Source organism: Podarcis liolepis (assembly GCF_965112155.1).
Source record: "Podarcis liolepis genome assembly, chromosome: 7".
In the NCBI taxonomy this organism is placed as follows: Eukaryota; Metazoa; Chordata; class Lepidosauria; order Squamata; family Lacertidae; genus Podarcis; species Podarcis liolepis.
The window spans coordinates 20,698,591-20,713,553 of NC_139561.1; the positions used below are offsets into that span (position 1 = coordinate 20,698,591).

Here is a 14,963-nt window from a genome sequence, read left to right on the forward strand (position 1 = left end):
CCCACCCCCAAAGCTTGGAGGTTCCCCGGCAAGGGGGAGGGAAAAAAATTGAAAACTTTCACTTTCGTGCGTCCCTCCCGGCGTGACGCTGCGCGCTGACGTCACGGGGCTGTAATGGTGGTGTGCCGCGAGATTTTTTTCATCAAACAAGTGTGCCTTTGCCCAAAAAAGGTTGGGAAACACTGCTTTACTGTTCTGTCTCACATTTCCAGGCCTCGCAGCCCAACTTCCATTATTCGCTGGGGAACTTGTGTTCTCCTGTCTACACCCAGCATTACTATGGACCCCTTTTAACTCAAATGTGTATATCAGATGTCAGGACTGGTCGTTGTCCTCTTCAGATCACCCCCAAACGCTTCTTGTTGCGTATTAACAAAACAATCTTATAAACAGTTCTTAACTATTATTCCTCAGAGTCACTTCTTTCAGATACCTTCTGAGCTCTGCTTCTCCGTGACCAGCCACTCTCAAAATGGCGAAGGCGCCCTTCCCTTCGCTTTCCCGCTCTTTTTTCTAACCTCCTGGCTAGAGCTGGCTTGTATCTTCCCTCCTCCGAATCTGAGCTAGAACTTAACCCTTTCCTTTCCTGGGAACAGCTGGTCCCTCCCTGTTGTTCCTCTTGCTCTCTTCTATTAGATTCACTGCTCCCCTTCCCCCCTTGGGGAATGCTTTCTCCCTCTGAGAAACTGGAAACTTCTAACTCTTCCCTGACACCAGAGACCAGATGTTATATATCTGCTAAGTCATGGAAACCATGACTCAATGCTGCCCCTGATCATACATGTCCACTCAGTTGCAGCGGGGGCCATTGTCTAGTTCTGTAGATGGTCCTAAGATGTCCTGAATGTCTGCTAACAGTTGAGCCTCGTATCTCACCAGTCCACTGGAATTTGGAACAGGCCAGTTATGTATGATCATCTGCAAGATGACCTTCGACCTTGAGCAGTACCATGAGGTTTTGAGCTAGCTCACTTAAGATTCCCCATTCTCTTGCAAATGGAAGCACCTTGTGGTTTCAGTGTTCCTTTGGAGCATACAGAGATAAATCCCCTTTGGTTTTCCTCCCACATGCCTTCTCCAGAGTGACCTTAGGAGCCAATCCCCACTGGCTGACTCACCTCCTTTCACTTGGATTGGTTCCAATCAGCACAAAGGGTGAGAAGACTTTCTTCTCAGGGGCTAAAAAGCTCCCCTCTCATGTTGACTGGGTAGCTCTGGGACTCTGGAGAGAGACACTGCTGCATAAATGAAAACAACACCCCGTCCATGACCCTGGACCACTGTACTTCTGGTGGCAGCACCTATGCTTTGGAACTCCATGCCTATTAACATCAGACAGCCATCACTATACTTTTTTATGCCTGCTGAAAAGTTTTCTGCTTCAATGGGCCTATCTAGGCTGTGTGTGCACTATACCTTCAAAGCACTCTTTCCCCCCAAATAATTCTGGGCACTGTAGTTTGTTAAGAGTTGCTGGGAATTGTAATTCTATCAGGGCTAAACTGGTGGCTACACAGAAGGGGCATGTATCAGTGGCTGAGCATCTGCTTTGCATGAAGAAGGTGCCAGGCTCATTCCCCAGTATCTACAGGTAAGGCTGGAGGAGAATCTTGCCTGAGACCCTGAAGAGCCACTGCCAGTCAGTGTTGACAATACAGAGCTAGATGGACCAATGGTCAGACTTGGTATATAAGACAACTTCCTGTGTTCATATGCCCAGAGCAGCTAATGGGGTAATTGCCCCATGGCTGAAATCCTTCTCTTCATATGCCATTTTCCTAATTAAAATTGCCACGCCGCAACAAATGAGTTAAAATATATATATATTACAGGTACTATATTTTACTTGTAAGCTTTTACATTTTGCAGGGGGATAGCAGCTTGGGAGGGAGGGAATTAAAATAAGAAAAAAACAGCATGAGCCAAAGATTAGGAACCTCCTCAATTCCCCCACAACATTTGCTTTTTCCAACCATAAGCTCCCTCTTCCAAATTCAATTTCTGTGCTGGGTCACTGTAATGTATTTATCATAATCATCATCACATTCATAGCCCCCCTTTCCTCCACGGATCTCAAGGTGGCATATATAGTGTTCCATATTATCCTCACAACAATCCTATTAAACACTACTCTCTTTCTTCTTCCTTTGACAGCATGGATTTCTATTGACACGCTGAAGCATTCCACTTATGATAGCCTTCCCCTTATCAGCTTTAAACTTGTTTTATGCTTTATTACTTCTCTATTCCACCCTTTCCTCCGAGGAGCTCAAGGTGGCATGCATGGTTCTCCCCCTCTTCATAGTATCCTCACAACAACCCTAAGAGGTAGGTTAGCCTGAGAGACTGTGGCTGGTCCAAAGTTACCCAGCAAGCATCATGGTTGAGTGGGGATTTGAACCCTGGTCTCCCAAGTCCGGGTCCAAAACTCTAGCCACACACCAGATCAGCTGTCCTCAGCTATCCCTGTTGATGTTTCCATTCTACAGAAATTCCTTTGAAAATTGAATCACACAACCTTTTGGCCAAGTGTTTGATTCACATCTGTTTGCTTTTCTAAAGCTTCCCCCTTTCCCCCCTGTTCAGTTATGAAAGCAGCTGTTGCTAGATCACACAGCAGGACTGAGACACTTTTGTAGACCTAATGGATTCTATGAAGTGAGGTGCAGCGGATTGAGAAACTGGCGTGAGTCAGCCAGAGAGGGGTAGGCTGCATATGCTTTGATTCGTGTCTCTATATGGGGGGGACCTAATATTTGATGGGAAGGAGATGAAAATTCCTGAAGAAGCCTAGAAGTCATTGATGACTATGTACACCCTCCGCTGGCGATGGCAGTATGCCTCTGAATACCAGCTGCTAGAAGTCACAGGTAGGGAGATTGGCTGTTGCACTCGGGTCCTGCTGTCCAGCTTCCCAGCTTCTTTCTTCTTACTCCTCGTAGCCGAGTAAGATTGCCTTCCGTGAACACGGTCTTAACAGTGAGTCCGTAAGTGAATGTGGAGGCCAATTCTGGATCCACACATCCTTCCACAAGTGGAGGCATAGGTTTCCGGGCAGTGATAGTTTGCCAAACGTGCCTTCCTCTTAGCTCTTTTCTCCCTTTCGTCCTGAGTTTGTGCTTCTTCAAAGTCTGTCGGAGCGCGCGCAGGCCAGTGTTTCCCAGTTACCAGTGCTTATACTACGTTTAAGTAAATGTAAAAGTAAATAAAACAGACAAATCCCCCAACAGTTTGTTTCAAAACTACCCAATTTCTTGTATTATGGATGAGGGAAGAGTGGGGACCTTATCTCAAATCCACGTTATTTATTTATTATAAAAAATATTAGGTATACTGCTAGATCTTTTAAAAAAAACACCAAGTGGTTTGCAGCAATAAAACCATGCAGAAAATGCATTAAGAACTTTAAAACAATTTTAAAACAAAAAAGGGAAAAACAAACATCAGTACTCTTAATTGCCTGCATAGGCCTGGTGGAATAGAAAGGCTTTCAGCAGGTGTTTAAAAGCTGGCATAGAAGGCACCTCCTGAATCTCTACTGGCAGAATATTGCAAAGACAGTTTCTCATTGTTGTCAAATTAGACTGACCAACTTGGGAATGACCAGCAACACACATGCAGGTGACCTTAGTGATTGAGCTGGAATATAAGGGTTCAGGCGACTCCTGAGGTACCCTGGACCTAAGTTGTTCAGGACTTTGTCAGTTAATACAAGGACCATGAACCTGGCTTGGTAGCAGAGGAGCAGCCAGTGCAGCCATTTTGCCAATGGTGTCACATGTTCTCAACCAGAACATCAGCAATCTGTCTGTTGCATTCTCTACAGCAGGCATCCTCAACCTCGGCCCTCCAGATGTTTTGAGGCTACAATTCCCATCATCCCTGACCACTGGTCCTGCTAGCTCATGGGAGCTGTAGGCCAAAAACATCGGGAGGGCCAAGGTTGAGGAAGCCTGCTCTACAGTATACCTAATTTACCTACCCAGCCACGAAGCTTGTTGGATGATCTTGGGCCGGTCGCAGTTTCACATGGCTTGACCTACCTCACAGGAGTGTTGTTGTGAGGAAGAAATGGGGAGAAGTGTCTATGCCATCTCGAGCTCCTTGAAGGAAAGATGAGAGATAAATGTAATAAATAAACTTGCAGGAGAAACTCTGCAACTCAATTAACTTTTACTCAGAGTAGACCTATTGAAATTAATGGACAGGACTAACTGAAATCCATTCATTTCATTAGGTCTTTCTACTCTGAATAAAAGTTGACCGCAATCCTAAATAAAGAAAAGCAGACTTGTGCTTCCAGTTTTATTAAAGTCAGACAAAAAATAAATGAACCAGAAATTTAATTTTTTTGGCGAAACATTTCAGCAGGCCTAGCTGTCTACAGGAGAAAACTAGTAATGGTGCTCCCCCCCCCCCACCTCTAGTTTTTCATGGGCGGGTGATGATTAAAATTTGTATACCACTTTTCATCTGCAGATCTTAGGGAGGTTCACAAGATAAAATTACAATTTTAAAAACACAAAAGACATTGTAAGAAATAAGAACAAACACAAACCAATAATCCTAGGCTTGCTAAATGTCAGGAAACGTCAGGAAAATGGTTTCTGCGTGTCAGGGGGGAATATTCGGCAAAATGTCAGGGAAAATCTTGATGTATAGTAATGCAATGGAAAAAGCAGTGGAAATATCTAAAAGCTTAAAATTACTATTTTTGGGTTAGGTTTCCCCAAAAAAGGCTCAACAATTTTGGTGGTTTCCTTTAAAAAAAAGCTTTGCGGGTGTCAGGAATTGTACTTTTTCAAATATGGCAACCCTACAATAATCCCCTCTCTCACAACACATGGCAAGAGTTTCTCCCAATTGCCTCTTTAAAAGTTCCTTCATTAGTTTCACCTGCAAAGACGCAGCAGCAGCAATCAACAAAGAATTCCTTTCTGGACTCCCCACTTCATGCTGTGTGTGTGATCAGATCCACTAGGAGGGGAAGTGAACCCAGCAACAAAGCAGCCCTTGGCCAAATGGCTGAGAGTTCCCAGCTCACACCCATAAGAGTCACCGCTGCAGACGGAAGTGTCTGCATGACACACTCAGAGAGCACACACCTCCTCGCTGGCTTCACACGCTCCGACGCCTGGGCTCCCCGAGCCTGCCTGCCTTTTTGCTCCTCTCTCCCCCCCTCCTCGCAACTCTTTCTTGGATTATACAAGTCGCTCTCAAACATGGGGAACATGGCTTGCGTCCCCCAGGCACCTGGCAGGTTCCGATACTCCTTCTCCAGGAAACCCTCGCTTCGGAAAGAGTGAGTACGCCGCAATCTTTCCTTTTAAGTTTTCTGTGCTGCTGCTGCTGTCTGCGTGTTTTGTGCTCTTAAAAAGAAAGCCTCATTGGGAATAAAATTCCCTTGCTGGGTCTCGCTTTCTCCAAGAAAAGTCAGGCACTGTGTGCATGTCCGTTTCCTTGAGATTTATCATGACAAGTGTTACAGTACCTCCACACTTTCTCATATCGCACGCAAAGAATTTGGTGGAGTTCTTGGAATAAAGGACGGTGTCTGGTGTGTGTGTGTGTGTGTGTGTGTGTGTGTGGAGAGACAACAGTTCCTTTATTTTAAATGGGTGTGTGTGTGTTTTTTGTTTCCTTTGGAGTAGCACCCCTGACAGGTTCAGTTTAATTGAATTGTTTTAAAAATTATATCCCACTTGAGAATTAAAAGATTTGAGTTAGATTGCAAAAGGTTAATGTGCTGGGCAGTCCTATGCAGAATAATTCATAATAACACAGAGCATAAATTTAAAGCAACTCCCCCCCCAGTAATTTACCTTTCACAGAACTACATTTTCCAGCACTGTTAAACTACAGTTCCCAGGATTCTTCAGGGAGGACAATCAGCTTTAAATACATGGTGTGTACGCAATCTTTGCTCTCCAGTAAGTGTGTTTTTGTCTAGTTAAAATAACAATAGCCATTTAACAGAAGTTTAAGATACAATCTCTAGGAAGACGAGCATTTCAAATGAACTTTTAATTCAAAGTCTCACTCGATAAAACTTTCCCTCGCTTATAGGCAGTGTTAGAAAGTTATCCCTTTCCTCAGGACTCACTTAGTAATTATAATCCTAAATATTTACTGCTATTTTGGGGGTATATTTCTATGTTCGAAACAGGGTGAGCCCCCAAACTGGCAAATGGCGTGTAATCAAGGGAACTAATAAAAGTTTTGAACAAGACGAGGGTGTTTAATTTTTTATATATCTTTTACTTCACTACATAATTGAAATCGGTTTCAGAATTGCAGTGAAATAGTAACTTGCTTCACCATAGTTTCCCTACATGGATAGCACTGCATGTAGATTGTGGCACACAACTGATTTCACTGTGTGCTGTGTACAGTGTACCCAGTGAAATTAGAGCCTTGTGGCACATTTAATGGCTCGCAAATTTATAGTAGTGTGAGATGTGGACTACAGCCCACATCATCAAGTGAAGTGGGCATGAATTCTGAGAATATATGCCCCAATAAATCTGTGAGTCTTCAAGGTGCCCAAGTCTTTGTGTCTGCTGTGGCTACCCCTCTAGAAGTTGTCCCAGCAAAATGGACAACATGCACATTATGCGATCATTGCTGATAAGCCCTGTGTGCTATTTCCTACACAGAACCACCCTCTGTGTAGGAATGTCATGCTATTTGAAGTGTGGGCTTTACGTGGATTAGTCTATCTGAACACCAGAACCTCCTGTCGTAGGCTTTCTGCTCCTGTTCTACCTTGGATACCGATTGAGTTTGAAAACTTCATGGCAGCAGAAGGGCTTCACAACAGCACTTTAAAAAGGGAGATTTCATAATGCGTTCACAAAACTAGCTCAGCTTTGCAATGGAAAGGACAACAAAAAGGGATGTGGTTGAGCCCCCTGCCATTCTCATGGTTTTCCCACCTCACAGTTCCCACCAGACAAAATCTAGCCTTACACAGAACCAGCACAGTAAAACTAAGTGACTGTTTGTATATGTGGAGGAGGAATGGAAAACTAGGCCAAATTCCTTGGTGCCAACATGGTTGGAATTACAATCCAGGGATAATGTGCCTTTTTCAGATTTTTAAGTGCCCAAATGACCAGGCACCTGGGCTTTCTTTCTTTAGGTGTCTATGTGGGTGTAAACGTACAGGCAGGAACCCTGAAACTGATGCTGGTAATTGTGTAAAGGGCTGTGGCTCCGTGGTGGAGCATCTATTTTGTGCTAGTTTCAATCCCCAACATCTCTAGGTAGGGCAGGGAATATCCCTCCTGAAACCCTGGTGAGCCACTGACGGTCAGTGCAGACAATACTGAGCTAGATGGATCAAGGGTCTTAGTATAAGGCAACTTCCTATACACAAATCCAGACTTAAACATGTTACTGATTGCACGAAAAATCAGGGGATTTGTGGGCAACTGCAAAATCACGTTGCATGTTGAAAATGCTGTGTGTCCAGACAGTGTCCCCAATGCCCATCAAACCATTTGGGTGGAAAATGTCAATATGATTGCACATTGTATCCACCTGCGAGGCACTTGACGTTGTTAGGTTTTGGTGGCGCCGAGATGAGTGGTTGTGAATTAGTGGAGCAACACACTTCCCTCTTCCCTCTCCAGAAGGGAATTAAAGCATCATCAACAAAAGAGTTCATGGACTTCCGTAGAATTCATAGAACTCTTTTGTTGATGTGGCTTTAATTCCCTTCTGGAGAGGGAAGAGGGAAGTGCATGATGGGATATCACAGGAAGTAAGAGCTTTGCCCTGCCCTAGTTAGCACTTCATGGGCATCCCTGGCAAGAGGTGCGACATTGCAAACCACAAGTTCTGACACATCAAAGAAAACTAACACATATTGCAAATGCAACAAATGGAACATATGCTAAGGTGGTTTTGTATTTGTAACCATATTTTGGGGTATCAGTGTCTGCCCTTAAGATCAATAGGCCTCTTTTCCTATTGAGTTTCTTTTTCTTTCTAAAATTTCTGCCTGCTTCTTTGCTTTACCAAGAGATGTTTGGGGATGGGGGCTTTGCTAAAATTCAAGGTTAGCAACAGATGCTGGGCCTGTCTGTTTTGCTTAGGGTTGCAAGTAACGCTACTTGAGTTAGCTGATCAGTGCTACCAGATGGTATGTGAAAACAAGGGGTCCCCAGTTGAATATTTTTTGGGTGTTTGTGGAGGTTTGCAACCTGTGGCACTCAAGTGAAAGTACTGTAGTAATATAGAGAGGAAATGGATGGTTTGAATGTTCTTTACAGGACAGAATTCTCTCACAGAATACACTTCAAGTATGGGGAACGGCACAAAATTGACATGCACACACACTGTGGTGTGACTGCAAGAGATGCATTGAATGATGCATTAACAACCTACGGAACTCACTGCCTCAAGATGCTGCAGTTGACACTAGGTTGAAAAGCTTTAAAAAGATATTGACAAATGAATGGAGCAGGAGAGGTCAATTGACAGCTATCGCTCACATTAGTGAAATAATATCTGTGTACACAAAGGCTCACACATGGGGTTTGCAGTAGTCTTTGGGGTTTTTTCCAATTAAAAATATATATGTTGGGGGAGTGGCAACTGTCTTTCCACATCACATATTTCACTGGAATTTGTTGCTACGTGAGTAGTGATAGCCACCAACTTGGATGAGGATTAGATAACTTCATGGAGGATAACGCTCTCAGGGCTACTAGCAGCAATGGCTATGTTGCCTCTAGTACTAGTGATGGCATATTGCTGGGGAAGAAGGGTGGAAGGTCACAGGGCGGATTACAGCATAAAAACACTAAATTGAAACACTAAATACATAACGTAATAATAAATAATAAGCAAAAAACCAATAACCCCACCTCCTACAAACACGTTTAAACGGCCATAGATTGTTTAATCAGCCAATGGCCTGGTTATAGAGAAATGTTTTTGCCTGGCATCTAAAGATATGTAATGAAGGCGCCAGGCGAGCCTTCCTGGGGAGAGCACTCCACAAGCGGGGACCCACCACAGAAAAGGCCCATTCCTGTGGTGCTGCTCTCTGGACCTCTCAAGGAGGAGGCACACTGAGAAGGGCCTCAGGTGATGATCTCAGGGTCTGGGTTGGTTTTGTGGTCCTGAGCCGCTCAAGGCCTTATAAGTCAAAACCAGTACAGTACATTGAATTGGGGGGGCCTCCAGAAGTTGCCGGTCTCCAACTCCCATCAGCCCCAGCCAGCATGGCCAATGGTTAGGGAAGATGGGAGTTGTAGTCCAACAACATCTGGAGTTCAGCAGTTTCCTCACCTCTGGTTTAAATATGCTGAGTGGCAAGTAATCAGTGGTAAGTGATCTGGAGTCTGTACCCATAAGATGTGTCTGGCTGCATACGTGTGTGTGTGTGTGTGTGTGTGTGTGTGTGTGTGTGTTTAAGAATACAATCTCCTGTTTGCAAATGAGGAATGCAACAGCCCCTTACAGAGAAGCATTTGCTTCTATTGTGTGGAGTAGCATGAAGGATGCATGTGAATAAAACAGGAACAACAAAACAAAACAAAACAAAACAAAAAACACCAATCATCATGCAGCAAAAATGTTGTAATTTGCTTTCAAGAGCCGAAACTATGTTGACTGAGAGTGATGGTGGGTGGGGAAAGGGGAATACCTCCATGACATCAGCTGGCACCTGGGCACCAACAATGCCTTTTAATGGGGTCTGAGTCACTGCTGGTGTGACCTTGAAGGGAGAATCAGAGATAGCAGGAATCGTTATTTAAATGGTGCAATAAGACTGTTGGTTTTAGCCAGGGGGGATGCTATGTGGAGCCCTAATCAGGGAGCAAAAATGACTTAGGGTTGTTTCTAAAGCTATGCCTTTACTCAGAGTAGTCCTGCTGAAGTTAGTGAATATGACTAAGGCTGTGAACACATTGGGCAGAACCACGATACTTTTGAAGCACATCCATTTCAAGTACACGACTGTCGCCCCTCAAACCCTGATAACTGTAATTTCCTCCTAACAGAACTACAATTCCCCACACCCATAACTAACTACGGTTCCCAGGATTCCTTTGAGAAAACTATGTGCACTGACCTTTATGGTGGCTAACACCATATGTACACTACTTCCCAAATCAGTGGTAGCAGCACACTGGAAGTAATTGGAGTGTGGAGGTCAATTAATTTAAATGGGTCTGCTCTGTGTAAGACATGGTTGGTTACAACCTTTAGGGCTGCACTGATTTGCTTGTTGGTGTAGTGTGTGGGAGAGAAATCACTTTTACTGATTTAGCTATCGTAGGTAACTTTTACGAACCAGTGCTGTTGTGCTCAGATCCTGCTTTTGGACTTCCCATAGGCATCTGGTTGGCCTCTGTGAGAACAGGATGCTGGACTAGATAGGCCTCTTGCCTGATGCAGCAGATTCTTATTTGTTTTTGGGTATCCATGTGTGGGTGTTTTCACCCTGCAGCAATAGTTGCAACAGTGGCCTTGGGAAAGAGATTCTGAGGCAGAACATGGGGCCTGTTTCAATCCCCATCATCTCCAGGTAAGGCTGGGGGGGGGGGATGTCTGAAAACCCTGGAGAGCTGCTGCCACTTAGTGTAGACGATATTGAGCTTCCATACTACTTACGTTAAAGTTGCTTCATCTTCAAACTCATGTGTTCTGAGAGAGCGTGCATGCCTCATCTTTCTTTTAGAGAACTGTGAAGAAGAAAAAGGATTACCTTAACACTCTCCTTGGGAAAGACAGAATCCTTTGACCATCCATGATGAGGAATGAGACTGAACGAAGCATTCCTTTGTGGAAGAACAAATGAAACAAAGCCCCCCCCCTCCAAAAAAAAAACCCCAAGGAGAAATTCACTAAGCCTAAATGTTATTGATGGCCAGCTGTTCATTAGGTCCGGACACTTAAAAGCCTTGTGATAAAAGTTGCTAATTCCACCCTGATGCGTCGCTGATTTGATTTGTTTGCTTGCTTTGATCTCGCCTGACTCTCTTTTTTTTTTTTTTAATTGCTTTTCAGACAAGAGAGCAAAAAAAAGCTAGCCAGCCTTTTTGGTTTTGAACCAGGACAAGAGAGGGATGTTACCTCAGACAAGATACTCCAATATATTCCTGGCCAGGTAAGTGCTCTGAGATCTATAGTGATCTTAATTTGAATAATGGTGGTGACATTTCTGCTATCCAATGTTTTGTGTGTCTTCAGGCCCTCTTTTAATCTTGGACATCCTGAGGTGAGATAAGTGACTATTGTATTCCGTTTACAGACGAGAAACCGAGGTTGTGATAGGGACTTGAGCAAGGCCACTCACTGAGTTTGTGGCTGAGGAGAAGCAATTTGTAAGCACAAATCCTCAACCCGCAAATAAAATTGCTTTTGCACGCTGTAATGCAGTCTGGTTTAAACTAGTTAAGCCAGCCTGGTATAAACAGATTTTCATGCTGTGCCCCAATGAGTTTTTGGAAATGGGAGGATTGGCATGCCTGTTATAGGGATAGTTAACAGCTTTGTCAAACTACAGTTCCCAGAGGTCTTAAGGAGGAAAGCTACAGCTGACTTTTAGGACATCTAAAAACATCATCATCATCATCACCACCACCTTTATTTTAATTATCAGGGTTCTTCTTCTATGGATGACAGTCTTTAGAATTGTTTCACTGTGAAAGTTGCAGCATGACTTCTGGCCAACCAGTGGGCCTGCTATTGTCATCACGACGCACAAGAGCTTTTAATTACCCATGATTAAAAAATAAAACAAATTAGCCAGCCCACAGTCAATATTTCCCTGCCCTGAGCCTTTTTAAACAAGAATTCAGAATGGGGATCAGGGCTGTATATATACCTTGACACATTTAAAGCAAACTCCCCCTCACCCAGACAAAAGAATCCTGGGAACCATAGTTTACCTTCACAAAGTTACAATTCCCAGCAAACTGCAGTTCCTAGTATTTGAGGGTGTGCTTTAAATGTGTAAAGGTGTGTGTGCAGCCCAGATCCCTTCTCCATTGAGGAATGTTTGCTTGTTCTCATGCTGTATTTCCCTGGGTGGAGATGGTGACAGAGCCCTGTCACCAACCTGTATATCTGGAGTTATGACTACAAAAAGGTGGGGAGGAAGGGATTGTGCTGCTCTCCCTGTTCTTTTGAGAAAGCAGGAAGCTAGTTGATGGATTAGGCTGATTCATCCTTCCCAGGGTGCAAAAGTTGGTAATTCTGTAACGCACACAGATGGCTCCACATGAGACGTACCAATGAGCTGTACCAGCGGCAGTGTAAAGTAAACGCTGCACTTGCAAAAATATTACCAATGTCTGTTTTGTTAGGGGAAACATTGAGCTAGGCCTTGTGGGATGCACACAAGAGACAACCACGCCATGCAGTTAGAGCACATTCAAAGAACATGGCTTCCTCCCCACAGAATCGTGGGTGATGTATTTTATTAAGGGTGATGGGAACTGTAGTTCTGTGAGAGATGAACTTCGGTTCCCAGCATTCTTTGGGAGAAATCATGTGCTTGAAACATGCGACGTGGATGTTAATCTACTAGGTGAACTACTTTTCGTACACGCACGAGGCAGATGTGTCCAGCCTCCTCTCCTGCCCCACTGAAGTGCTTTTTTTCTGTGACATGGTGACGCTGCCATCACAATGAAGTAGCCTTTTGCCTGGAGTCTTTAATTTCCATGTTTTGTAGGCCATAACGTCTTCAAAGGGGTGAGACCCACCCCAAGCTAAGAGATGGCTTGAGCTGAAAGCCCCATCAATTTGCTGTGTGGGGATACGCTTACATGTTTGGAAAGGAGTAGCATTTATATGCAGTAATTAGCATCTATGGTGCTTTAGAGAGTTTAAAGAGCTTTACATACTATAGATTGCTCAGGAATTCCACAACAACGTTCTAAATGAGGTGGATGTACTCTGCCTATAATGCAGATGGAAGTGGGGCTCAAGGTGGACATTTATTTATTGCATTTATATCCCATCTTTCCCCCAAGGGGCTCAAGGTGGTATACATGGTTCTGCCTCTCTTTCATTTTATCCTCACAGCGACTCTGTGAGGTAAGTTAGGCTTAGAAACAACTACAGGCCCAGGGAGTTTCAAGACTGGGATTTGAACTGTGGTCTGCCAGGTCCTGATCAAACACTCCCAACTACTGTACCACACTGGCTCTCAAAATGAGTGAGAGACCCTGTTGGTATATTACACCCATGTTCCAAGATCTCCACTGGTTGCCAATTTGTTACCGGGCCAAATTCAAGGTGCTGCTCTTGAAAGATTTATGTTTGTTTTATTTATTTATTAAATTTGTACGCTGCCTTTCATCCATAGATCTCTGAGTGGTTTGTGACATTAAAAATACAAGATAAAAGCACAAAATACATAAAAGAAAGGGGGGGAAGAGAGGAAAACCCACAAACCAATAACCCACCTCCCCTCAACACTTCAGGAACAGTTTTACTTGAAGGCTTGCCTTATTCCATGGGTGCCTGCTTGCACAGCCACAAATGCTGTATAATGTTACAGGGTATATAACATTATACAGCGTTGGGGGGGCACCTAGTCTTTGGTGCTCCTTGCCCATTAACATACCGTACTGTGTTTGACGCCTGCTAAAAACGTTTAGGCAAACCTGCCCAGATATGTACATTTGCTGTTTTGAAATTGGTTGGCTTTATTTATATTTAGACCATGTTAATATGTCTACTTGTTTTGACATTTTGATTTTATCTATATTTTCTTATGGATATTTTATATTTTATGCAAGCTGCTTAGAGGGTTTATTATTATTATTAAGCAATATATACATCTTATTAAATAAAAATATGTGTGAATTGAATAGGAACTTCGGTCTTTTAAATACTGTTATGAGATCATTAAGGATTCTGCCTTGCATCCTTTGACCTTAATCTGTAGAGTGCTGCGGCTGGTTGTTGTAGGCCACTTACATGCGCACGCATGCACACATAAACACACATGTGCACACTGTTAAGAACATAAGACCCTCCTGGATTATGCCAATGGCCCATCTAGTCCAGCATCCTATTTTCACGGTGGCCAGCCAGATGCCTATTGCCCAGAGTACGGTGGTTATTTATTTTGAATAACTTACATGGAGTACCATGATGGGTCAAATGATGTGTTTACATCAGGCATAGGCAAACTCAACCCTCCAGATGTTTTGGGACTACAACTCCCATTATCCCTAACTAACAGGACCAGTGGTCAGGGATGATGGGAGTTGTAGTCCCAAAACATCTGGAGAGCCGAGTTTGCCTATGCCTGGTTTACATTGCCTATAGCTGCAATCTTCTGTGCATTTACCCTGTAAAGGCTCATTCAGGCATCCTTTTTATTCTGTGTTTATGATTATTTGTGCTCACGAGGCTCTTGGGGCAGTCCTACACTATCCCACATTAAATACTGCTTCTGTCTGCAAAAGGTTTTGGGGCAGGCATAGTGCTTCATTTCCACTCCTGTACCTTTCTGCTGAAATCCTGTAACTTTTAACTCCACAAATGTTCTGTATGAGTTTTCATCACACTTCTGTTGCACTATAGCCCCTCTAGACAGCAATAATGTTGTAGCGTTGCAGAACAACTGATAAATTGCGATAAATACACCACTGACACATTGCAGAATGCACCCGCAATAAAATATCAGTCTGGAGTTGCCCCAAGGCCCTCGAAAATAGTGGGACTTGCTTCTGGAGAAAAATCAATACGATTGTGCTGTAATGGAGGAGTTAATGTTGGTGCTCATGTCAACTCTCTCATGCCACACATTAGCTACATCAGTTGTAGTAAACCTGCAACTCCACCAGTAACAAACAATTGCGTATATGAGGGTTATATATACTATCAGTGAGATTGTGAAAGGATGACTGGGTCCTTAATACCAGGTGATATTGTGTGTGCCTGAGGCAGAGAAAAGATAGAGTGAATTACCTTTGGCAAAGGCG

At 43.7% G+C, this 14,963-nt stretch overlaps 2 protein-coding genes across 4 annotated transcripts in view; one reads left to right on the plus strand and one right to left on the minus strand.

Moving 5' to 3' along the window:
• NOC2L (NOC2 like nucleolar associated transcriptional repressor) overlaps positions 1–5,023 on the minus strand; it is a 125,304-nt gene extending 120,281 nt beyond the window's left edge. The window contains exons 1-2 of the mRNA XM_083512971.1: positions 4,897–5,023; positions 3,983–4,103 (exon numbers count right to left, since the gene is read on the minus strand). The gene's annotated coding sequence lies outside the window, so the exon portion shown is untranslated. The remainder of the gene's footprint in view (positions 1–3,982; positions 4,104–4,896) is intronic.
• Positions 5,022–14,963, plus strand: part of PLEKHN1 (pleckstrin homology domain containing N1) — a gene marked incomplete at its 5' end in the record, with an annotated part of 57,344 nt that continues 47,402 nt past the window's right edge. For 2 of the 3 annotated variants that reach the window (XR_014528399.1, XM_083513007.1), the window contains 2 exons: positions 5,022–5,302; positions 11,026–11,125. Coding sequence is in view for 2 of the 3 variants with exons in the window: in XM_083513007.1 (XP_083369133.1) it covers positions 5,022–5,302; positions 11,026–11,125 (381 nt within the window). The remainder of the gene's footprint in view (positions 5,303–11,025; positions 11,126–14,963) is intronic. The other variant, XM_083513009.1, reaches the window with a different exon arrangement.